The 23,604-nt window shown below is 44.4% G+C and overlaps 1 protein-coding gene across 14 annotated transcripts; it reads right to left on the minus strand.

The window, feature by feature from the left end:
* Nucleotides 1-814: 814 nt before the first annotated feature.
* HNRNPF (heterogeneous nuclear ribonucleoprotein F) lies at nucleotides 815-20,524 on the minus strand. Of its 14 annotated transcripts, none has more exons than XM_048218972.2 (6): nucleotides 20,433-20,516; nucleotides 20,046-20,110; nucleotides 9,223-9,379; nucleotides 8,207-8,345; nucleotides 6,308-6,373; nucleotides 815-2,732 (listed from the first exon to the last, which is right to left on the minus strand). In XM_048218972.2, exon 6 carries the CDS (start codon nucleotides 2,679-2,681, stop codon nucleotides 1,437-1,439), a length of 1,245 nt encoding a protein of 414 aa, XP_048074929.1. In that variant the 5' UTR covers nucleotides 2,682-2,732; nucleotides 6,308-6,373; nucleotides 8,207-8,345; nucleotides 9,223-9,379; nucleotides 20,046-20,110; nucleotides 20,433-20,516; the 3' UTR covers nucleotides 815-1,436. The 14 variants fall into 14 exon arrangements, with proteins under 14 accessions (XP_048074929.1, XP_057164463.1, XP_048074925.1 ...); XM_057308480.1 differs by having other exon boundaries at nucleotides 6,308-6,947; nucleotides 20,433-20,514; XM_048218968.2 differs by lacking the exon at nucleotides 6,308-6,373 and having other exon boundaries at nucleotides 20,433-20,514.
* Between the last annotated feature and the right edge of the window lie 3,080 nt (nucleotides 20,525-23,604).

A 23,604-nucleotide genomic window follows, 5' to 3' on the forward strand; every position in this document is an offset into this window, starting at 1 on the left:
AGGGGCTTAATCAACAGAGGATTGTCCCTTTGAAATACCAGATAAAGATCTAGAAGTGGTGCATAGTTAGGATATCTGGGCTACATTCTATGGTAATTAAAGACGGGAGAGGGGGTGTGGGGGGGGGGACTCACCAATAGCAGTTAAAAAAGAAAAACTCCACTCACACCTCAGTCTGTTTTAGTGTATTATGCCGAAGTTAAAAAAGTGATGGCAACATGCTGTGTGCAGAGGTGCTTGGAACTTGGACATTGTTTTCTACCACTAGGTGGAGGACCACTTTCTAATTCGGAAACAGGTCTGTCCCAATCTTACTACGTGTATTCTGTAATAACCTGTAACTACTAACACCCAGGAGTGTCAGAGGTAGCACGAAAAGAACGTTCTAATCAGCGTATTTTACACTTGAAAAAACCTGAAACAAATTGTGGCTGTGGTTAGTGACTGCCACTGTATGTGGCACCCAAAATTAAGGATCTCTAGCTATGAGAAATGAACGTTGACTCCAGCATAAAGGAAGAACAGGACACTACAAATGGCTGATAAAAGCACTCCAGTTTTGAAGAAGGCTGGGCCTGTGTGCTTCTATTTTCATACTCTCTGGGATGTGTTTTCAGTCATCATTTCCACCACTCATATTCAACATTTTTAAAATCAAACTTTTAATTTAGCCTTGGTATAGGAATATAAGGGAAATCTTAGATTTCATGTGCTAAATTATTTTGAAATTCACACTGAAATACAGCAGTATTAAAACAAATTCTCTCCAACCACCCATTTTGCTTCTTTTTGGTGAGTATATAGTCGGTGCCAGTCATTGTGAAAAAATCTTTATTTTAAGAAAAAAATTTAGTTAACAAAAAAATTTAACAAGTTTCACTTAGCAAAATACACCCAAAAGGAAATCACAGTACAAAGAAAGTTTTAAGTCAAGGCCTCACCAATTCCTACAGTATTAGTAATGTGTCTCAATTTTCAAAACTAACTTATTTTTTAAAAGCTTAAACTTAACCTAAAAGATTTTAAATGAAAATAAACTAGAATGAACAAACATGAGAAATGTTCCTCTTTTAATCAGGGATCTAGCACCTTGAGTTTTCCAAAAAAGCACATCTCCCCAATGTGTTCACGGTGATGTGGTGTAAAAGATCCATTTAATGTACTTAAAACTACTTTAACTCAGGTAACATCACTCTGAAGTGCACTACCAAAATGTTAATTGAGAAAAGCTGAAAATAGTTTTAGTTTACTCAATATCACATGCTAGAAGAAAGTTTGCATGAGAAAACACTGAAGAGGTAATTTTTTAATCCAGATTTCACAAACTCATGGTGCAAAATGGGTCCCACAGCTTCCTCTAGAGTAATAATTGCTTTTCACTGCTTGTTGGCTGCCTGTGAAAATTTGATTTCAATAACTCAAATGCTCCTACAGAACTAGTCGTATCCACCCATGCTGTTCTGGCCTCCATAGCCAGCTCCGTAACAGCCGCTCACAGACTGGCTCTCGAGGCCACTGTAAGTGGACTGGGCTGACACCCCCATGCCTTGCATCATCTGGCTGCTATATGCCCCATTGCTGGCCCCAGTTGTGGAATTCAGGAAAAGTTCTATGTATCTGTGCTGCATGTTGGCCCGGTCTTTGGACATGGCTGCCACAGCTTCTTCGTGAGTGGCAAACTCAACATCAGCTTCACCCGTCACTCTTCCATCAGGGCCAATCTCAATATGGACTCTCACAGGGTTGAGTGGAGAGAAGAAGTTGTAAATGTCGTTCTCTGTGGCTTTGTACGGCAGCCCTCTCATGTGGACGCAGTGTCCAGTGGTACTCTGGACAGTGAACTCGCCGTCTCCGTATCTGTGGTCATACATGCCCGAGAGACAGTAACTGAGGTCTCTCCCAAACAGATCGGTGGTGAAGCCGTAGCCATCGCTGAGGCCGCTGTATTCCTCATAGCCCCCATAGCCTGCACTATAAGCACCAGACCTCATCCTCTCCAGGCCCGCTTGCTTGACAATGCCAATATACCTCCTGGCTGTGCCAGGGCGGTCATAGGGCCCCGGCCGCTGTACAGACATGAACTTCAGAGGGGGATCGGAGTATGACCTAACTTCTTCCTGACTGCTCTTGAACACTTCAATATACCTGTGCCCTATTCTCTCCTTGTGCTTCCCTAGGGCCTTCTCAGCTAACTCCTGTGAGGCAAACTGCACAAAGGCTTCCCCTGTAATCTTGCCCTCGGGGTCCACAGGCAGTGTGATCCCGTTTGGCACAATTTCCAACCCTGAGAAGAACTGAACAATTTCTTCCTTGGTGCATCCAAATGGGAGTCCTCGAAGCCGCACGAAGCCATCATTGGCGGTGTCGGCACTGTTTGGACCACTGTGCTTCAACACCCAATCCATCTCGGTTCTGTGGGACTTGAACACCTCAATGTACCGGTGTCCCATGCTTTCCCTGTCTTTTTTAAGGGCCATTTTGACATCATCTTCTGATTCAAGTTCAACAAAAGCCTCACCACTCTGCCTGCCTTCTCTAGTGTAGATGAAATGAACGCCTGCAGCCCCATCATGAATTGTGCAGTCAGAAAGGAAATTCTGCACATCCTCAACAGAGCAGGACCAGGGCAGGCCACGGAGCTTGACCACAAAGCCTTCACCTCCCTCGGGGCCCAGCATCATGGACACTTGAGAGGACAGACGTCAAACAAGCTTGGGTGCAGCTTTTTGTGGCTGAAAAGAAAGCAAAAACTACTTTACATAATTTTTCATTTATTATATACAAGAATATGCAGTAAATCTTGTTTTCCTGACTTAACAGACGAAAAAAGAGAGTAAAATATGTTAAGAAATACACCGAACACACTTGAGCTGAGATTCAATCCCAGGTCTCCCCCAAAATGTATGTATTATTCACAGTAGACTGAAAAAGAACTCATTAGAAGTCTTAAAATACAATAGCAATCTGGAAGCTTCGGCCAATAAGCCAACACTTATTAATTCTAACAGTCAATTATTTTAAGTTTTAGAAGGGAAGACAAAGAATAAAATAAGCCAATATTTAGAAATAGTAAGAGAACTTCTCAGAACTGGAGGAAAACAGATTATTACATCGCTCAAGTAAAAGGACATTTTCTTGTTACTAAAGGCAAAACAAACTTGTAATAAACATATGAAATGCTCAACTGCACTAGCATCAGGGAAAACCAAATTATTGACAAACTACCATTTTGACTCACCATGATTTTAATAATTTATAGTAATTTAAGCATTTGATGAAGTCACTCTATGTAGCACATAATCATTCTTTTTAAAAAACTACCAATATGCAAAAGGATAATTTTGTAATGACTTCAGTCCATCCCCCTACAACAAATGAAATTCGTATGTTCCTCCTCCTTTATTGTATGTGCCCAGTAAAAAAGCCAGGAAGATTAAGTATCTGACCTGTTTCACGGTTAATACCCAAGGGCACACAGCCAGGCAAACGTTTCTTATTTTGTTTTTTGGTTTTTTTTTAAAAGATTTTATTTATTTATTCGACAGAGATAGAGACAGCCAGCGAGAGAGGGAACACAAGCAGGGGGAGTGGGAGAGGAAGAAGCAGGCTCATAGTGGAGGAGCCTGATGTGGGGCTCCATCCCGTAACGCCGAGATCACGCCCTGAGCCAAAGGCAGACGCTTAACCGCTGTGCCACCCAGGAGCCCCAAACGTTTCTTATTTTGGACCAGACAATTCCTTCTTGTGGGGAACAGGGCTGGGCACCGTAGGGTATTATGCAGCATCCCTGGCCTCTGACTGCTAACTGCCAACAGCACCCCCTCCCCAGGTGTGACAACCCCAAAGGTCTCCAGATATTCCCAAATGTTCTCTGGGGGTAAAACTGCTCCCAGTTGAGAATAACTACTATAGAATCAGGGCCACCAACCTTATATATTCTTATCTCCCCTACCTTCAGCTGATCGCCTCACCTGGTTTATAGAATAGAGACCACATGAATGAGCTACCACAAAGTCTAGGAACTCATGAACAAGGAGCTGCTTCTCTTATTAGCTGACATCATTAGCAGGATCACAATCCTGCTCTGGTCCCAACTCCACTCATTCTAGAGAAATTTTTTTTTTTTAAGTGAGCTTCATGCCTAGGGATAAGCCCAACGCAGGGCCTGATCTCACAACCCTGCTGATCAAGGGGAGTCAAGACCTGAGCTGAGATCAAGAGTCAGACACTTATCAACTGAACCACCCAGATGAAGACAACCTCCTTAGTAATTAAATATGCCCATTTCTAACCAATGCCATAATATACCTTCCCTGACATCAACTTTGCCTCCAGCTACTTGCTGATTTGCTGACCCCCCTCAGTAAAACCTCAGAAGGCAAGCCTCTACTGTCACCTCTACTCCTCACCATTGAAAGGGCAAGACCTCTCATTCCTTGGCAAGAAAGAGTATTTTCTTATTTTCATTTTACTTGTTCCCACAGCAGGATTTAACTACCCACTCTGGAAATCCTTTCTCCCTTTGACTCTTAATGATGCAACCACCTCCTGGTTTTCTATTAATTCGTTAGGTATGTTCTCCCAGCTCCTTCCTGTTAGTCCTTTTCTACACAGCCTCATGTGCTCTTCATGGGCAACTAGACCTGGGCCCAGGACACTCTCTAGTCCCCAGCCTCAGGTTTCCTGGTATACAAAACTCTACTCCATAGCTCCTACACACCATTCATTTTCTCTGAAACTTCTATTAGCTATAAGGGGGGGGGGGAGCAGATAAGGGGGGGGAGCCTTACCTGTCATCCTGAGGTTCTAGAAAAAAAGTGAAATAATCCTTGGACAACTTTCATTACCTCTCTGGAGCGATTCCATTCACCACCCTAACCAACATCCATTACTAAATCCTATTCAAGTACTCTTGACTTCAACAAGTTAACATAAAAGTTTCCCACAGTTCTATACTCAGTCCCTAGCCATCACATGGCACAGTAAGAGCTCAATAATCCTTTTGTGATTTCAATTGCCAACCTTTTTCTTTCTGCATTGCCCTCCTACCCCTTTCTACTTCCTCATTTCTAATTCTACTACGATCAGCCCATGCCAGGATATTCTTATCCGGTTCTTAAACTTCTCCAAGTGTAACGGCTAGCCCTTATTGCAACCCAATCGGCAGCTCAAGTGTTCTCCTAAACCGACTTTATGTCATTCTCCTGTTCCAAATCCTGTGGCTTCCCACTGGCACTGGAACATAAACCACAGAGCTAAGGGTACTCAGACCTTGCAACTTTGGCCTACAACACACTTATCTAGCTTGCATCACTCCCATTAAAAACAAACAGCAGCAAAACAACAACAACAACAACAACAACAAAAACACAAACCCCACTCCTTTATTCATTTCTGTGCCTGGAATGTGCCAGGCTTTCCGCTCCCTTGGATTCAACCACACATGGTAATTATCTCCCCAAATATACTCCACCCAACCTTCTAACTAAATCCAACTAATCCTGAAGGTCTCAGCTCGAACATACTACCTTCCCACAAGATGTTCCCCTTCTACTATAAATTACGTCTTATGGTTCTATACTCCCACAGCAATCCTGCTGATTTGCTTAAAATGTGTCTTCAAAACCGATCAGAGGGCCTCCTAGCAGGGACGGACAGACTGTTCCATTGGTCACTGTGGCCCCACCCCAGCACGGCAGGCTCAAGATTAGCAAGAGATTAACTGATGGCCATGCGAGGTCAACACCTTCCTCTACAATATGGCAGTCTAGGCCGAAAAAGACACGCAGGAAGCCTAAACGTCACCGACATCTCATATAAAAATTACTTAAAACACCTAACAGTACAGTATAGACTATAAATGTTTTGCTTCAGAAAATAAAGTTACAAAAACAAAGTGACGTCTCTGAAGAAAGGGTGAAGGGCATTCTTTTCTAAAACGCGTATCTACACATAAACTTCCGTTGCTTATTTATACTCCAGAATTAATTTTCTCTTGCATTTCTCACGAGAAGTCCTAGACTTGCTAACTCCATATTCTTCTAAACTTCCGATGGAACGCAAATCTAATTTTAGGTGCAAATATAACTCAATATCCTTACTTTGCCCTCAGAACCTTCTACATTTGGATCCCTTGTGGAGTTTTACAGTACTTCGGACATTAACTAAAATTCAATAGAACAGTGCTGTAGATTTCTGCTCCACATTAGATTTAAAGCTAATGACAAAAATCTTACTTCACAGTAAGAAACATCCTGCTTCAATACACCAAATGGAAACAGCAATTACTTTTCTTAAAAGAGCTCACCTTAAAGAACAACCCAGGGAGGGGATGCCCACAGTCGGAGACACTCCTGGTAGGTAACGAACTGTCCTAAAAAAGAGTGATATGGCCGTCTTGTCTCAGGGCCCCAGGAGTCACCAGAGCAACCAGGGGTGCTGTGGTTGGGAAGGGCTCCAGCTCCGTTCCTCCTCCTGGGGAGAGGAAGGACTGGGGCTGCTGGAGGCCCTTTACAGCCCCGAGGCTTCCATAATTAAAGCACGCACCCGGGGCTGCCCCCACAGCATTTAAAAGGTTTACCTTTTCATAGGGTAATACAGAGGATAACAGCAGGGAAACATCTCACCAGCCTTGATGAGACTTAGAAAACTCTTAAGCTCTGTGAGGAAATCTAATACCGAGGGTGGGAGGGGCTTCTTCAGGGAGAGGGTGGAGTAAGGCAACAGTCCCGGGTAGGGAGGGACCGAAGGGGCAGGTGAGACCCCTGGCAGCAATGATCTTCACTGGGATGAGCTCCGTGGAGAGTCGATCGCTGGAATTGTTCAACAGGATTTACAATTTACAAGAATCCAGGCGGTGGGGGTGCGGAGGGGGGTAGGGTGGATACTCAACGTCTTTCCTCCCCAGTTTTATTTGGTAACTTCATTTCTTGTGAGTTGTATTTGCTCTGACATTGAGAATAAAGGGAGGAAATGTTGAAATAATGCTTTTCAACAGGAAAAACATCATCACTACCACTGCCCACAGCCAAGTGATGAAAGTGTCCCCAAAGGCTAGGATACGTGAAATCCATTAAGTGCCTCGGAGAACTAAACCACATTCTTAGTTTTGGAAACGTGTGTAACTGGTAAAGTCAAGCGGATTTCGCTGAGCGTGTTGTCTTAAAGATAAATTTCCCTTGTTTTACTAGCCTCCTGTATTATTACATTAGATACCATCCGGGTGGTGGTGGGGAGCCCGGTATAAATGTTAAGTACTACAGTTTAAGAAACAATAACTTCAAATTCTCTGGAAGATGGCTTTCAAAAAGCTTCATCCGTCCCTCCCCTGTGCCCCCGGAAGAGTGGAATCTAAAAGGTAGAAGAACCCACGCATCTTAACGACTTGATTCCCTTCTTCTATGGTTTCCCCCAGCTCCTATCTCCTTCCAGTGTGGTCTGCAGACCAACATCTACGGAACCCTCCGAACCCTCCTCGGACAAGAAAGCGCAGGGGCGGCCAGACACACAGACCAATTTTCACCACACTGAAAGGCGGCGCGCGCAGGCCCGAACACACGCTGAAGTACTGATGAGAGCGCCCGGGTCTCACCGGAGCACCACCTTGCAATCGCTGGAGTGTGAAAAAAATACTTAGGTCCTGCACCTGGAGATTCTAATTTAACTGTAATGTAGAGGATGTGGTCAAGGATTTTGCACAACTACCCCAGGTGAGTGGACTGTATTGTGTGCACAGACCACCACGGATGGATGTTGTTAAAACGCAAAGATTCTACAACAAGAGATATGGGATAGGGCAAGATTCTGCATTTCTAACAGGCTCCTAGGGCGCCCGCGAGGCTCTCCTTCACTCTACTGGTTCGACGGAATTTAGTTCGGATTCAGGTAGATCCGATCAAGATAAACAGGGTGCGCCGCCGAGTGCCACGACTGATTAGGTTTATCTACCCAGTACTAGGGCGGCTTCAACTCCCATCCTCTGTTCAGGCAGGGGTACTCAGTGGGACCCCGGCTTCACCCTCCTATTTGTTTGGGCGGCAGTAGGACCTAGAGCATTTTCACCCTTATTTGTAAATAAATATTCACCTGCAGCTGGTATCACGCAAAGGCCAGGTTGCCCTGATTACTCAAAGTTCTACTCTCAAATCAGTGAGCGAAAGACGCTGCCTTAGGACTAAGCAGTTGACTTTTTTGCTCTAAGACTTACCGCTGAGGGGAGCAGGACTGATTTCTATTTTCATCAAATAAGCGCGGTTTACAGCCAAAGGACCCCTAATTCCACCCGACGCTTTAAAAACGCAGAGGGCTCCGGGGAAAGTCCAGATGCGTCGCCTTCTGTTATTAACCTGAAAATGAAACTCAACTGGCTGTGCGCAAACGCTTCAAAGGAGGGTTGGAACTGCGCTCTTCAGCTCGCAGCCGCGCGGGCCGCCAGGGGCGCGTCTGAGCGATTTCGGCGGGAAGCACAGCGACGGTCGCAGGCACTAAGCTCCTCGGGCGGGGGAACGCGGACGAGGTGCTGGGGGGGGTGGGGGGCCTCACTCGGCCTCCACCTGGCTGATGCGAGACCTTACGGTCCGCCAGGCCCCACAGGAAAAGACAGACCTCAGAGCGCCCCTTTCGCGGGGCCTGGGCGGGGTCAACAGGAGCTTCCGGGGCGGGGGCGGGACGATCCGAGCGAGGGAGGAGGGAGGAGGGGAGAGAGGCTTCCCGGGCAGCGCGGAGGGGGAGGGGGGAAAGAGGTCACTGGGCGAAGGCTTCCTGGGCCTGATGGTGGGAGGGGAGATCCCGTGCGGGGGAAGCGGGGGAGGGGGGGGGAGAAGCTTATGGAGGGAGGGGGGGGAGTTCGCCGCCGTTGCCGAGGGAGTGAGTGAGGTGGGGCCGATTTCTCCGTCCCGGCTTCCCGGAGCCGCGGGGGAGGGGGCGGAGCTCCCGAGTCAGGGGGGGCTTTCTGGGGCGGCCAGGGAAGAGTTCCCGGGACCCGGGGGGGCGGAGCTCCCGGGTCGGGTCGGGGGGACTTCCTGGGGCCCTGGGGACGCGGGGGGAGAAGAGTTCCTGGGGCAACGAGGAAGAAAAGAGTTCCTGGAGAGAGCGGGATTGGGGGGGGAGTTGTGGGGGAGGGGGGACAAGTTCCCGGGACTCGCGGGAGGTGGGGGGTGGATTGGGGGCTGGGTGAGGGGGGATGGGGGAGCGGGTGGGGGTCGTCCGCTCGCGGCGGCTCACCACGACGGGTCCGGAGTCCGGAAGGCCGGCGCGCGGGGCTGCGTCCCGGAGGCAGAGGCCGCGTGACTGAGGGCGGCGGGCCGGACGTGGGTCACGGGGTGTAAAGGAGGAAGTGCCACCGACGGGCCCGCCAAGATGTCACCAATGGAAACGCGTCCTGCAGGTGCGGCCCGCGGCCCGCGCGGTCGGCCCAGGCAGGAAGTGGGAGGAAGAAGGGAAGAAAAGCAACGAGGAAGACCGTTCTCAGTGAGTTCTGAGGAAAGGTGCCGGAATGGGGAAAAGTCTAGAGGACCAGCGCTGGGGAGAGGCAGATTGGTACGATTTATGTGGAAGGAGAAACCATAAAATTTAAAACAAAGCAACCCCCCCCCCACAAACCCGAAACACCTCTGAAAGCAGGAAGAAATCAGAATGGAAACTAATGCACAAAAGGTAGAACCTCTTTGTATATACAGTACCTTGTTTTATATATTTGGCCATAGATTCATGTAAATATTTTACATGAGTTTAAAAGATTAATTTTAAAACTCGTAATTCTTAATACCCAACAAAGAATTACATTTCATGAACCTCTGAATCCGAGTTCAAAAGAACAATCTTGAAAATAATTATTAAAGCAACCGCAGGGGCACCCGGGTAGTTCAGTTGGTTAAGCATCTGCCTGCCTGCCTTATGCTCAGGTCATGATCCCAGTGTCCTGGGACGGAGCCCCATGCTCCGCGGGGAACCTGCTTCTCCCTCTCCCTCCCGCTCTCCCAGCTAGTGCTCGTGCTGTCAAAAAAATAAATAACATCTTGAAAACAACTGCAATGTGAACAGTGACTCAGTTTTATATTAAGGAATTTAAAATATTTAGTTGTAATTATGGTGCTATGGTTTTATTTTTGAAGTCAATACTTAGAGGTCTATTTGATGTCTAGAATCTGGTTCGAAGTCGGAGTGGACCGAGTGGGATTACAGATGAAACTAAAGGGTCATGATTTAGTAGTTACTGAAACTGTGCGATGGGTACACGCAGTTTCCTTATACTTTTGTCCCTACTTTTCTGTATGTTAAATACTTTTAGTAATGAAATTATTTAAGAAGAGAAAGTCGTATGCATCTACTTACTAGAAATAACTATGAAATGAATAGGATTTATAGGGAAGAGGAACCTACTAGGTGAGGCTATGCAAAGCCAGACTGTGGCAAATGAGTTCAGTCCTTCATTACAAAATAGCTCCAAGGGAAAAGACCAAGTGAACACTTACTGAATAAAAGCAATTTAAGAGCTTTATCATGGATTCACAACACACGGGACATATTTGGATTTTGAGTCAAATTTATAAACACTGAGATATCTGAACACTGACTAAAAATTTGATAGTAAGGTTTTTTATATTCAGTATATTTTACTTATTTTAGATACAGAATTGTAGTTATGTTTAAAAATAAAGGAATTAGTTTCTCGAGTTTCATTCACCAGAAGTGTCTGTGGATGAAACAGTGTGTTGGCTGGAATTTGTTTAAAAATTACTAGGTGGGAAATGTAAAGAAAAACTGCCCGATTGTGGGAGCAGGGTGACAAGAATCAAAATCCAGCCGTCCCATGGAAAGTTATACACAGGCACTAAAACTCATGAATTCAAGAGAAGTAAAACAATATTCTGAAGAAAAATTAACCACAAAATTGGCTTCTTTTTGGAAAGAATAGCTCTACAGAACTTAAGTACCTTGACTACTTCCTAAGCATTTATTTCACTTTTTGAAAACCTCTTCAAATATATTCTTGGTAATTTATATGGTTGGTATGTGTTCTCTCACTTATTTTATTTGAATGTATTTGTTGCAGTTAAGTAGTTTTACAGGTGCCTTCTTGGCTTACGTGGTTTGGTGACACTGGGGAGGCGACAGTTAATAATTGATCAGCCATGATATGGCTCCTGCCCGGTGAAGGAACAACATGTACCAAAGATACCGGGAGCATGCTGTGCTTAGACCAATGAAAGGAAAGCAAAGGAAGATCCTCCATTGTCTTGAAAGCCTGGTTTGGTATTTTGTACTTTAGTCTAAGACCAATGGGAAGTCATTTAATTGTTTCAAAATGGAATGTGGTGTATAATTTGTGTTTCTGCTTTTCAACACAACAGTCTAGCTGCTATCTGGAAAATAAAGGGTGGGAACAGATGTGTGGAGAGGAGATGGGAAGCAATGAGCAGTTCAGGAAAAACTGATGGTACCCTGCAATAAAAACACTGTGGAAGAAATGAAGCAATTGTGCAAGGATTTGAGTGATGTGCGGTAGATAAAATTTACCAAACTTGGGAGAGTCATTCATTAACTCAGAAATACTGTGCACGTACAAAATGCACGCACTGTGCTAGGTCCACAGAACAGTGGACTAGGAAATCAATAAAGAAAGGAAGAAATAGGGCTCCCTGCTCAGCGGGGAGCCTGCTTCTCCCTCTGCCTCTCCTCCCAGCTCATGCTTTGACAAATAAAATCTTTAAAAAACAAACAAAAAACTGAAGAAATACATGTATGATGACAAATTCTTAATGACCCAAAACTAGACAATGGGGATTAATTTACACTGGGGCTCTGAGGAAGTGACATTTAAACAGATCCTAAGCATGAGTAGGGGTGGGAATGTTAAACTTTTATCCCCTGGTAAATACCTAAGGTATAAAAGTAGATTTTAGAAGACCCTATTGTTTTTTTTGTTCTTTGTACATTATCCTACTTCTCCCTCAATGCTTGTTCAAATTCTTTATATTTTTTAAATGCAGCCCTTTGCCAAGGTCTGCTTTTGTGTTGGTTGCTTTGTATAAATATTTTACTTTGTGGTGAATCCTTTTATTTTTTTTTAAGATTTTTTTTTTTAAAGTAATCTCTACACCCAATGTGGGGCTCGAACTTAACAACCCCGAGGATGAGGAGTCACATGTTCTACCAACTGAGCCAGCCAGGCGACTCGTGGTGAATCCTTTTAATCTTCATACTCCGTTCTTGTTAAATTCACAGAAGAGGATTTTAGATATTATTTCGCTGCTTATGTCTGTTTTCCATTTGAGGAACAAAGATGGGTCTGGGGAAAAAGCAATTCCCTGTCTAGAGACAGTATATGAGCAGAGCCCAGACCCCTAATTTATTATGGATAGTTTTCCTGTTCCACTGGAAACCTCAAAAGTCTCTCCCAAACCAGTAATTTTATAAAGTCCCAATTTAGTGACTTAACATTTCTTGCTGTCAAATACTTAAGAATCTGACGTAGTTCTGAACCAACTACTTCAAGAAAGCACACCCCCACACAGTTGTGCCAAAGTTTTCGAGGGGCTCAGGCATCTGAAGTGTGAGAACTCTGACCCTAATTTATATAATAAGCCAGGTTCGATACACAAAGCTACCTCAGAGCTATTAAGGAGAGAGAAGCTGTAGAAGGATCATTAAATGTTATTAACATTCTAAATGTTTATTGCTAATACTACATTTTTATCCATCAAAGGAGAGATATATGATCTTTATGCAACAGGAAAGCTGTTTTCCATTATCTTTGCATTATTAGGGCTTTTAGTTTCCAAACTGTAGCTAAGTCTGGGGTAATAATACACTTTCCCTCAATGTTCATTTCTCAAAAGCTGTATTAACAAAAAGTAAAAAATAGTATGTGATGTTAGGTAAGTTATATCTATATTGCTTCTGTTAAAATTAACACAGGGACAAATTTTTACCCAACACAGAACAAGCAACTGTTGCTCTAGGATATTATGGACTGCATTCTGCAGGTGACTCAGGAATCAAAATCTAAGTTACCACAAAGGAAAAAAAATATATCAGGTGAAGTTTTCATAAAAAGAAACACTGCTATTTAACTTTCACTGCTAAAGATAAAATCTGTTTTCAAGTGAGGGAAAAATTTCATCATCTCTATTAATTGGTAATGCTCTCCCCACAGTAAGAAATATGATTCAGCATATCTAAGAAATTTAAGGGGAGGGTTGTTAAAGAAAATACAGTCTCCCAAACACCTCCCCTACCAACTTTCCTGTAGCTCTTTCCCCTAAGTAAGCAGCCCCTGGGTAGGTGACCATTCAGATCCCAGAGCTGGGCAAAGGCCTTGGGCCTTGTGGGTTACACTCATGATCTCCAGAGAGATGGTTACAGTGCGTGCCCGAAGTCCCTCAAGGGGCCTAAAGCTTCCTCCTGGGGCTCTGTGCAGAGCTGACACCTTGTCAGGTCCCATGCAGCTGCCATAGGAGCGAAACTGCTGTAGCATCTTGTGCTCAATGTTTGTCGCTCAGGGGACCACAGCACACTGCCCTGGGAGAGTGGAGAACAGATCCAAGAGGAAAGAAACACGACAATGTACACGAGAGTGGCTCAAGCACCAAGAAAGAATACCACCCATTTAGACAACAGTTTAGAACAGTAGACAGTTTTAAGGGAATGAGAAGTGCTGGACAAAACACTAAATTTTTTAACAGAAAAATATGAGCACTTTTCAGATACTCAATTACAGAATATAAAACTTTTTTAGTACTAAAATTTGAATTTTGAGTTTATAAAGTTAGTAATAAACTGAAAGCACAGTGGCCTGAAAAACCAAGTGGAAAAAATATCTCAAAACAAAGAGAAAGAGGGAAAAAGATATGAAATTTGGAGGACACAGATGTAACCCGAGACAAAAGAAATAACGTGTCAGTAACAGGAATTCCAGAAGGAGAAAAACACACAAATGGAGGCAGGAGAACAGATAAAGAATGAAAGGGAGATTTTCCTGGCTTAAGATAAACGTGGTCGTGTAGTTCCCAACAGATATTTTTAAAAGACACAACCTAGACATATGTTGCTAAAACTCCTACATTTAAAGTATAGAAAAAACGGAAAGAACAAACTGGGTACAAAGGATAAAAATAAGATAGTTAAGCACACGTGCCTACTGAACACTTGAAAGTGACAAGTACAAATTGAGACGTGCTGTAAGTATAAAATGCACACCAAACTGCAAAGATTAAAACAAGAACGTAACATCTCAATGTTAAAATACTGACTACACATTGAAATATTAACTTTGGATAATCAAAATATATAAAAATGTACTAAATTAAAAATATTACAACACAGCCCAACTCCTTCTACTAAGGCCAGTATTACCCTGTTTCACGGAATGAAATGTGTGTCCAAAATTTAGATGCTGAAGTCCCAACCCCAGCACCTCAGAATGTGAGATTTGGAGATAGTCTTTTTACAAAATGAGATCATTAGAGTGGGCCATATTCCATTATGACTGGTGTCCCTCTAAGGAGGAGAAATCTGGACACAGACAAGATGACACAAAACACAGAAAACAGCCATCTGACAAACCAAAGAGAGGTCTGGAATATATCATTTTCTCATGGCACTTAGAGGGAACCAACACTGCTGATGCCTTGATCTAAGACTTCAGGCCTCCGTAACTGCAAGACAATAAATTTCTGTTGCAACCCAGTCTGTAGTATTTTGTTATGGCAGCCCCCTAGTAAACTAATACAATCTCATACCAAAACCAGACAGACATTACAGGAAATAACCACATTCTAATATCCCTCATGAGTACAGGTGCAGAATTCCTCAACAAAATACTACAAACTGAATCCAACAACATGTAAGAAAGGTTATACACCATGACCAAATAGAATTCATCCCAGGAATGCTTAAGGGTATTTCAATGTAAGAAAATGTTCTTGAATTAGGTAGCAGTAGTGATGGTTTTTACAACATTGTGAGTATACTAAAAACCTCTGATTTGTACCCTTTAAACTGGGTGAACTATATGGCATGTGAATTATATCGCAAATATGAAACAAAATAAATCTGTCATTCATATTCTATTGGACAGCGTAATTCTAAACAAATTTTGTGTAAAGCAGAACAAAAACCTATGGAGATGCCAATAATGGATCATCTCTGCAATGTAGAGACTTGGGTGAGGAATTTGTAATATTCACACTATTTGAGAATTTTTGTAAAAGAAGCATACTGTCGCAGAAACCTAACAGGAATTCAGAATTTTTCATTCTAGTCTCCCCCCCCCCTTAATGATTATCGCTTTTTGTGCTGTGTTTAAGAGATCTTTTTCTTAGGCCAAGGCCATATGGATATATATATATATATATATATATATTTTTTTTTAACTTCAAAAGCTCTGCTGTTTTCATCTCCATTTTTATGTTTTGATCTACAATCAACCTGGAATTGATTTTCCATTTCCAAGAGTGTTAGTTAGTTTATCGAGTTTCACGGGCTAATTTTGCTCATGAACTCAGACGGAAAGATCCTAAAGAAATTATCAGCCAACCAAATCCAGCAATACACAAAGCAATAATCATGACCAAGTTGGGTTTATTCCAGGAATGCAACTGTAGCTCATCATTTCAAAGTCAATCCTCGCAATCTGTCACACTGACATATTACTGAAGATAAAATGAGTTAACTAAGAATTTTTCATGTTTTATGGGAAATGCTAAGAAATATCCTACACAATAGAAAGGAAAAAAGGAAATTGATGAATTCCTCTATAAACCGGGAGTAGGGAAAACTTTCCTATGACCCAAAACCCAGAATATGGGAAGATATTGAAAAATTTCATTACATAAATACAAACAAAGATCCCAAAACAAAACCCTCCAAATCTCTAATGCATAGCTAAAAAACACGAAGCTAAGCAAAAATACCAATGATAAACAGGAAAGACATTTCCAAATTTCCCCTAAAGCATTAATATCCTTAATATATAAAGAGGGTCTAAAAAGAGAAAGTCCAACCACCCAAAAAGGAAAATGGGCTAGAGGTAAAGAGAGTCGACAGAAAAAGAAATGACCTTAAAAATGAAGATGCTCCACCTTATCCATTTAAGATAAAGTAAAATTTAAAATGAACATTTAAAATACCTACCATATTGGCAAGAAATACAGAAGTTTGAAAACACATCCCCTTGGCAAAACAAACCCTTTCAAATACCATTTGTGGAAATATTAAATGGCCAAAAGAAAAGCAAAGACACCTGTAAAAGCTATTCATCTCAGCTCTATTTCTAACAGGAAAAGCCTAGAAACAACCCAATTGTCTACCATTAGAAGTCCAGTTGAATAAACTTTGGTGGACCCACTTAATGAAGTATTACACCTTAAACTAAAGAAGGCATCAAAGACCACTGCGGTTGTGTCAAGAAAGGAACCAATCTGAAGGGCTCCCACTGGCCACAAACTGGGTAATTTGTGCACCAACGAGAATAAAAGCCACAGTGACTTAACACACATCCTATATGTTAAAATTCATGACTTCATAATGATACCGGACAAAGTGTCTTTGGCACATGGTAAAGATCACTAAATTATGTTGCATATTGATGAACATCAGGAAAGAATCAAAAACTTAACCTACCATTTATAAAGTACAACTTACAATAATCAAATGATTAAAAAAGAAAGTTTCCTCTCTCTAGAAGTATTCCTACTAATAAATGAGAAGGAATAAAGTGTCACTACTTTGGAAATATAAACAAAACAACGGATTTAGGGAAAGACCATCAATGGCTGCTAACATCACAAAGGGGGAACACAAATGCCTCCAGCAGGAGTACACAGCACCTCCAAAGAAGTATTCTTTCCAAAAAGAAAATCTCAGCAGAACCAGAACAGCCTTTAGAGGTAACTACCATTTTATAGAAAATGCAGAGGTCAGAGATTCAAACACCACCACTGAATGTAATCAGAAAAGCCAAACACCCGAGGAGCTAACTCTGTATGTGACACTCAACCCAATTTATTCAACAAAGAAGAACAGAATAGAAAACCTCTAGATTGCACTAATAAGGTAGCTACTTGTCCACCCTTAAAATGTGGCTACTACAAATTGAGATGTGCGGTAAATATAAAGTACACACTGGATTTTGAAAGCGTAATTTGAAAAAAAATGTAATTTAAAAATATTCTGAACATATGTTAAACAATATTGTTAGAATGAACACCTTTCTTTTTGCTATCAAAAATATGAAATTACATATGTGGCTTGCACTGTATTTCCACCGGACAGCGCTGCTCTGATTAACAGAATTTAAGAGAGAGATCTCTACCAAATATAAGGTGTGACCTTGTTTGGATTCCAGCTATAAAAAAATATTATTAAAGAAATATTTCTAGTAGGTGCATTTGAACATGGCGTATCTGATGATCTCAAGGAATTATTATTTTTTCAGATGTGATAATGGTACTGTAGTTGTATTTTTTTAAAAAAACCTGTAGAATATAAGCTAAAATATTTACAGATAAAAACCTTATTATGTCTGTAATTTGCTGTCAAATAAGCCAGACTGGCCTTAGATGAGCCGGTGTCTCCCTCTGATCTGCCTCTTGTTTTCCACAGGAACTCCAATTCGGGGCAGTAAGATGGGAGAAGGGTCTCTGGGAAAGGAGGGCTGTCCCTGTCAGGCAGACCGGAGTCCTATTCCCTCCCTGGGCAAGTGACTTCATTTTCCCCTGGGCCTCCATTTTCTCATCTGTACAAGAATAACAGCAATATCGCCCCCCGCCCCCGCCCGGTCATGAGCATGTGACTTTAAAATACGGTCAAACTCGTAGCTCTGTCCCTGGACCCAGTAAGGGTCAATTAATATGCTTCTACAAAAAGTCTTGAGAGCCAGGGCTCAGATTCAGAAGACCCCTTCCCATTTCTGCAGCCCCCGTAGGCACTTATCCTGGACGAGCACACTATGTCTCCACTCTCTCTCCCCTTCACAGTTTTGGCCCTATCTGAGGACTAACCTATTTATTTAATCAATCTTTTCACTTAAATCAATTAACATTTTTACTTGAATATTTTAGTCTCCAGAAAGCTTTGTAGCAGTATTCTTAAATGGAAACCAGTCATTTCTCAAAAAAAAATTCCAAAAAAAGCAAACACCACAAAAAGAATGTTAAAATAGAAAAATTAAAAATAAAAAGGAGACCGTAATATAGAACAAGGCTCATCAATTTACAGAAATGCATACGGGCACAAGACATGACTGAAGATGGGCTTGCTTAAATATTAGAAATTAGTAACATCAGCAATCTCTCCCAAAATTCATTAAAAGTAGAAATTTACTCACTTATTTTGAAATGAAGAATCGTGTCTAGAAATTAACACTGAAAACATTACTTTTCACGGACATATCCTAATATATTTTTTGTCTAACCAGAGAATCCGAGGTATTTTCATTCTTACTAAAAATTCAGAAACAAATAGTTAACCTTTAACAAACGTGAATGAAAGTAACAGAACTATACTGGTAGGTAATTTCGACAACGTTTTGAATTGAAAGGGTATTTGAAAGCTTCAAAATTCTTCCAGCTCCACCAGGTTCCGGATACCTGAGGCGCGGCCCTAACCTCCGGCATCTCGGCAACCCCCCAGCACCCGGCGGTTCCCCCCTCAGCGTGCCGCGGCTCGCGGACTCCTCTCCCGCCACGCACGCGGCCCGCCGTGGCAGATAGGGGCCCGGACGCCCCCCCAATAGTAGTGAGAACTAGAGAAGGAAGCACGTTCGTTCGTCTTAGGGCCTCGGGGAAATATACTACTGCGAAGAGCTTCCAGCGGGCAGGCGGGCCGGGACCCAAGGGACGCGGGCCCGGCGGCCGGTCGGGGGTGGGGGCGGGGGCGAGGTCCTGCGGGAGCTGGGGAGGGGGCTCTCCCGGGTCTGGGGATTTGTCTGGCAAGAACCTTTAAGCTCCTTAAAGGTACAAATCAACGGGGAGGGGCCTGGGGCCTCCCAACCAGGTCTATAAAAAACCAGGGTCGGTCGAGTCCCCGAGACTCGCTCGGCGTCACCAGGCCGCCCAGCGCCACTTTCAGTGAACCACGCGGGAACACTGAAGGTAGAGGGCGCAGCGCGAGCGCCGGCGACTCCAGAAGTTTCTTAGGCGCAGTCAAGAATCAGCAAAATACGTTCAAGGATACAAAGAAATAAAAGACAAGGAAAAAGAAACGGCCGATTAAGCTCGGTCCGCAAAAGTGTGGTCACCAGGCAAAGATAACGAGAACCAGAGTTTCTACCCAAAATGTGGACACTATACCTCTAAATGCAGGAGACAAAACGCAGACTGGCGCTCAGGACACACACGCCGCACGGAGAGGAAGAAAGGGCCGCAAAGACCGAAAGTGGAGGCTCAGCGAGCGGGAACGTGGGAGGGGGGAGGAGTCAGTTCCCAACCAGTCTGGTGCAACTCAACCACGTGAAAGTACTGCTTTCATTTTTAAATGAAGCCCCTCTCCCACGATCGCCAGGTGCCCTCACGCTATTCCTGGCAGGGGCGCTCAAGCTCTGCTACCCCTGGAGCCCGCACCAGGCCTTTCCTCCCTTCCTCGCGCGGGCCCTGCCTCCCCAGGCCCTAAATCTCAGCCCAGCGGTCCAGTCCTTGAGTGTACGGCCCTTGATCTCAGGCCTGCCTCCCCGCACCCAAAATCTCAGCCCAGTGGTCCAGTCCCCGAGTTTAAGACCGTTGACCTTTGACCCCACCTCCCCCGACCCCAATTCTCAGCCCCGCCACCCCTAGCCTCAGTGAGCCCAGTCCCCGGTCTGTACCCGAGTAAGCGGCCTTTGACCTCAGATCTTACCTCTCCCGACCCCAAGTCTCAGCCCCGCCGTCCCCAGCCCCTATGTGCCCAGTCCCCATTCTGTCCCCTTGTGTGAGGCCCTTGATTTCAGACCTAGCCTCCCCCGACTCCAAATCTCAGTCCCACTGTCCCGACATCCGAGGGCCCAGTTCTCGGTCGGTCCCAGCTGTGGGGCCCTCAGCCTCCGACCCGCCACCCGTCCCGCCCCTCACCTCGGGCTCCGAGTCTCCACGCTCCCGCTCTTCACATCCGGCACCTCGATCGTCCCTCTGAGCACCTAGAGGAGGGTGGAACGCGGGGAACTTGGCAGTTGTAGCTGAGGCAGTTGAGGCTTGTTTACCATCACCATGGAAACCCCTGGCTGCGCGCCCTGGGCGGGGCCTCCGAGGGGCGGGGTCTGGCGCGCGGAAGGCCCGAGTGCACAACTCCCGCCCGTCGAGCGCACGCGGCGTTTACCGCTGCCTCGCTGCTGTGGGTTCGCCCGATCCCCGCTCTGCCCTGCACCCCAGCACCCAGGAGCAACAGCCCGGGAGCCCGCGCCCCCGCCCCACTTCCGGCTGCCGGCGTGACCGCCGGCCGGTTTCCCCGCGGAACCCCACCTTCTTCTCCAGGAAGACGCGGCGCCGGGATACTTCCACCACGGATCCGGAAGGACGCAAGGAGCGCGGCGGGGCGGGGCCTCCGCGGTGGGCGTCCGGGGGCGGGGCCGCGAGGGCGCCATTGTGACGCGCATGGAGCGGAGCCAGGGATTGGTCGGCAGGGTGCGGGGCAGGGCTGGGGCAGGGCTGGGGCCTGTGGAAGTGGGCGGTGTTGAGACGAGAGCGGCGAGACTCGGGCGAACCCTTCGCGGGAGGGGAGGGGGGGAAGGGAGAGGAGGGGTATCTGATAATCAGCAGTGTTGAGCTTTTGAATGTACTGAGTCCCTCCCAAACCGTGAGCTCAAAGAACTCCTGGGTTGAAGACCAGCGTGAGAAGAAAATGAGTTATTTCCTGCCGAGGAAGAAATAGGGAACCGAAAACACCGAGACAGATAAAGGCGGCTCCGATTGCAGGATTTAGGGAAAGATTAACAGGTTTACTGACGTGGTTCACGTGATTATCGCTTGGGCTGAGAAGCCCCCAGTCTCTGAAGGTGATCCAGAAGACCCAGGGAGAATTCAAGGTTTTCAGTCACAGAACACCTGAGACTAAGGGTGGGTGGAAATGGCTACCCAGTGGAGATTTTCTTGATGTGTTACGGCGTTAGTAATTATTACCATTTAAATTTTTGGAGACTCTTCATAAAGAGTAAGAGATCAAGCATTCATCACAGATTTAGCAGAGCAAATTATTTTAAAATCACTGGTTATATTAAGGGAATGCTTGGAATAGTGGCAGATTACGAGTGGATGACAATAGTAGAGGAAAGAGCAGTTTGTCAAAAGAAGCTGATTCCAGGAAAGAAAAATGGGAAAAGTAAAAGCAAGAGCTGTCAGAGGAGGTGAAAATGTACAAGGAGAAAATTAAAGCAAAATTACAGAAAATAAGTCCTACAAAAATCAGGTAGGTGTTTTTAAACCCCACAATGACTCCATCACAGCTCACACTGTAGAAAAATCTGGTTCTAGAGAGGAAATGCAAGCAGCCAATCTGAGGCAAATATTAAAATTATACCCCAAAAAATAGTGCTTCAGAATTAAGGGACTGCGGAGCCAGGTCCAAGAAGATACGTTGATGTAGTCCATTAAGAGAAACTCAGCCAAATGGGCTCTTAAATCCCTTCATCAACTCTGACAGTTCTCCATTATTCATCAACAATGCAATAATCTTTGAGGGCTTCCCTGAATGAAAGACTAGGGCCTTGCCCTGATTATTAGCCTCCCTCTGGTTTTAGGAGTCATCACAGGTGCCCACTATGTTTTTTTTTTTTCAGAGATGAGAACCAGCACAGCACATGTAGACCCTCTTTCACAGTAAGAGCTGAAATTGCTCATACTGGTACCTCAGATCCAGGCCTTTTCCACAAATGTCCAGTTCATCTCACCAACTGGAAAATGTTTGCCAACACCTGGTCTACTTGGACCACCTCAGCTGTAGGGTCTTAGGGGCCTCCATTCTTTTCACCTCTGTGTTCACAAAAGGTGTCTCACCTAAGCTCTGAAATCTAAAGAGACTTTTTTTGATTGTTGAGAGTACCTGCAGAGAGATGCACCTTAAGTTTGTGGTTTAAAAACAACTGAATTCACCACAAGTGAAGATCACCCCAAGATGTATCCTCTCAAAGAGACTGACTGCCTTTTTTTTTTAAGAGAATCTTTTTTTTTTTTTAAGATTTTATTTATTTATTTGACAGAGAGAAAGACAGCCAGCAAGAAAGGGAACACAGGCAGGGGGAGTGGGAGAGGAAGAAGCAGGCTCCCAGCAGAGGAGTCCAATGTGGGTCTCGATCCCAGGACCCCGGGATCACGTCCTGAGCCAAAGGCAGACGCTTAATGATTGAGCCACCCAGGCGCCCCTGACCTGCCTTTTTATTCTCGTTGTTTATGTAAATAGATTATCACAAATTTAATACCTTTCAACAAATATTTTTAAATTTCAAAAATAAGCTCCTCTGTGGAAGCCACTCATCCATAACAAATGGTACAGAAGTTTGTATTGTCTGGAGTCTTAAAATTTTCCAGTTAATACCCCTTGAAAGGACACTTTACCCATTAAGCTCTGCCCCCCCCCAACCCTCCCCAGGAGTGTGCCAATGGGTAGGCAGGATCCCCAAGGCTCAGAGAAGGCTTTCACTCAAAGCTGTACTATCTGTCAGATTGCAATGAGGATAACAATAGCTTACATGTATTGCACCTTCACTGTAGTTTGTACTGGTTCTGAATACTCAATTTCATTTAACATCATAGCAACCTAGCAGTAGATGTTACTACCATCACCACTTGGTGGAAGGGAACTGAGGCACAGTCATTAACCTCTGTAGATAGCAGGTGTAAACGCTGGCACACTGAAGCACTCTGGTTCTATGGTATGCACTCACTTTTAAGTGCTGCACTCTTGAACCCAAAAGAGAGAGATCTTCCAGGCTGGCTCACAAGCCCTTTTTCTGGCTTCCTTTCCCATTGAGAGAAGGAAAGAATGAAGTAAAAAAGCAAACTGAACTGTCCAGCAGCAGTACAGAGCCTGTCCAAATGTTTCTCCTTGAGGCCAGGTGCTCTAGGAGGCAGAGATGAGGGATGAGATAACCCAAGTGGGATGAAGCCTGGTTCAGCAGTCACACCCTCATCTGGAGAATTTTCTTGACCAATACAGAAAAACAGACCTTTGTGAAGGAGGTCAGTTGTATGGTGTCAGATGGTAACTAGACTTGTGATCACTTTGTAGTATATGCAAATATCGAATTATGTGATACACCCGACAGGAATATAATGTTATATGCCAATTTTACATCAGTAAAAAAAAGAGAGAGAAAGAGAAAGGAAGGGAGGGAGGGAGGAAGGAAGGAAGGAAGAAAAATGCACCTTTGAAGCAGCACCAATGCTTCAAGAAGTAAGTCATCACCCCAGAAGGCTGGACCCTTGGGTTATTTGCAGTTCTTTCAGGGATTACTTTGCAGTTATTTCAAACAGCATTTTGTATTAAAAAGTGAAAGAGGAATTATGGCACTTCTCTGAGCTTAATAGTTACTTGGTTGAATTGGTTTTTTTGCCTGGCAAAAGACTGTAGGGGCACTGTGTGATACTGGGCAATCCCTTTGACCATTTCCTCATCAGGGCGAGCAAGAAAAAAGCCCTG

The sequence above is a fragment of the Ursus arctos genome, unplaced genomic scaffold, assembly GCF_023065955.2.
Source record: "Ursus arctos isolate Adak ecotype North America unplaced genomic scaffold, UrsArc2.0 scaffold_7, whole genome shotgun sequence".
NCBI classification, from domain to species: Eukaryota; Metazoa; Chordata; class Mammalia; order Carnivora; family Ursidae; genus Ursus; species Ursus arctos.

What these genes read in the sequence shown, in the direction of transcription:
- HNRNPF (XM_026481617.4), bottom strand. Translation starts at nt 2,681, where the DNA reads ATGATGCTGGGCCCCGAGGGAGGTGAAGGCTTTGTGGTCAAGCTCCGT.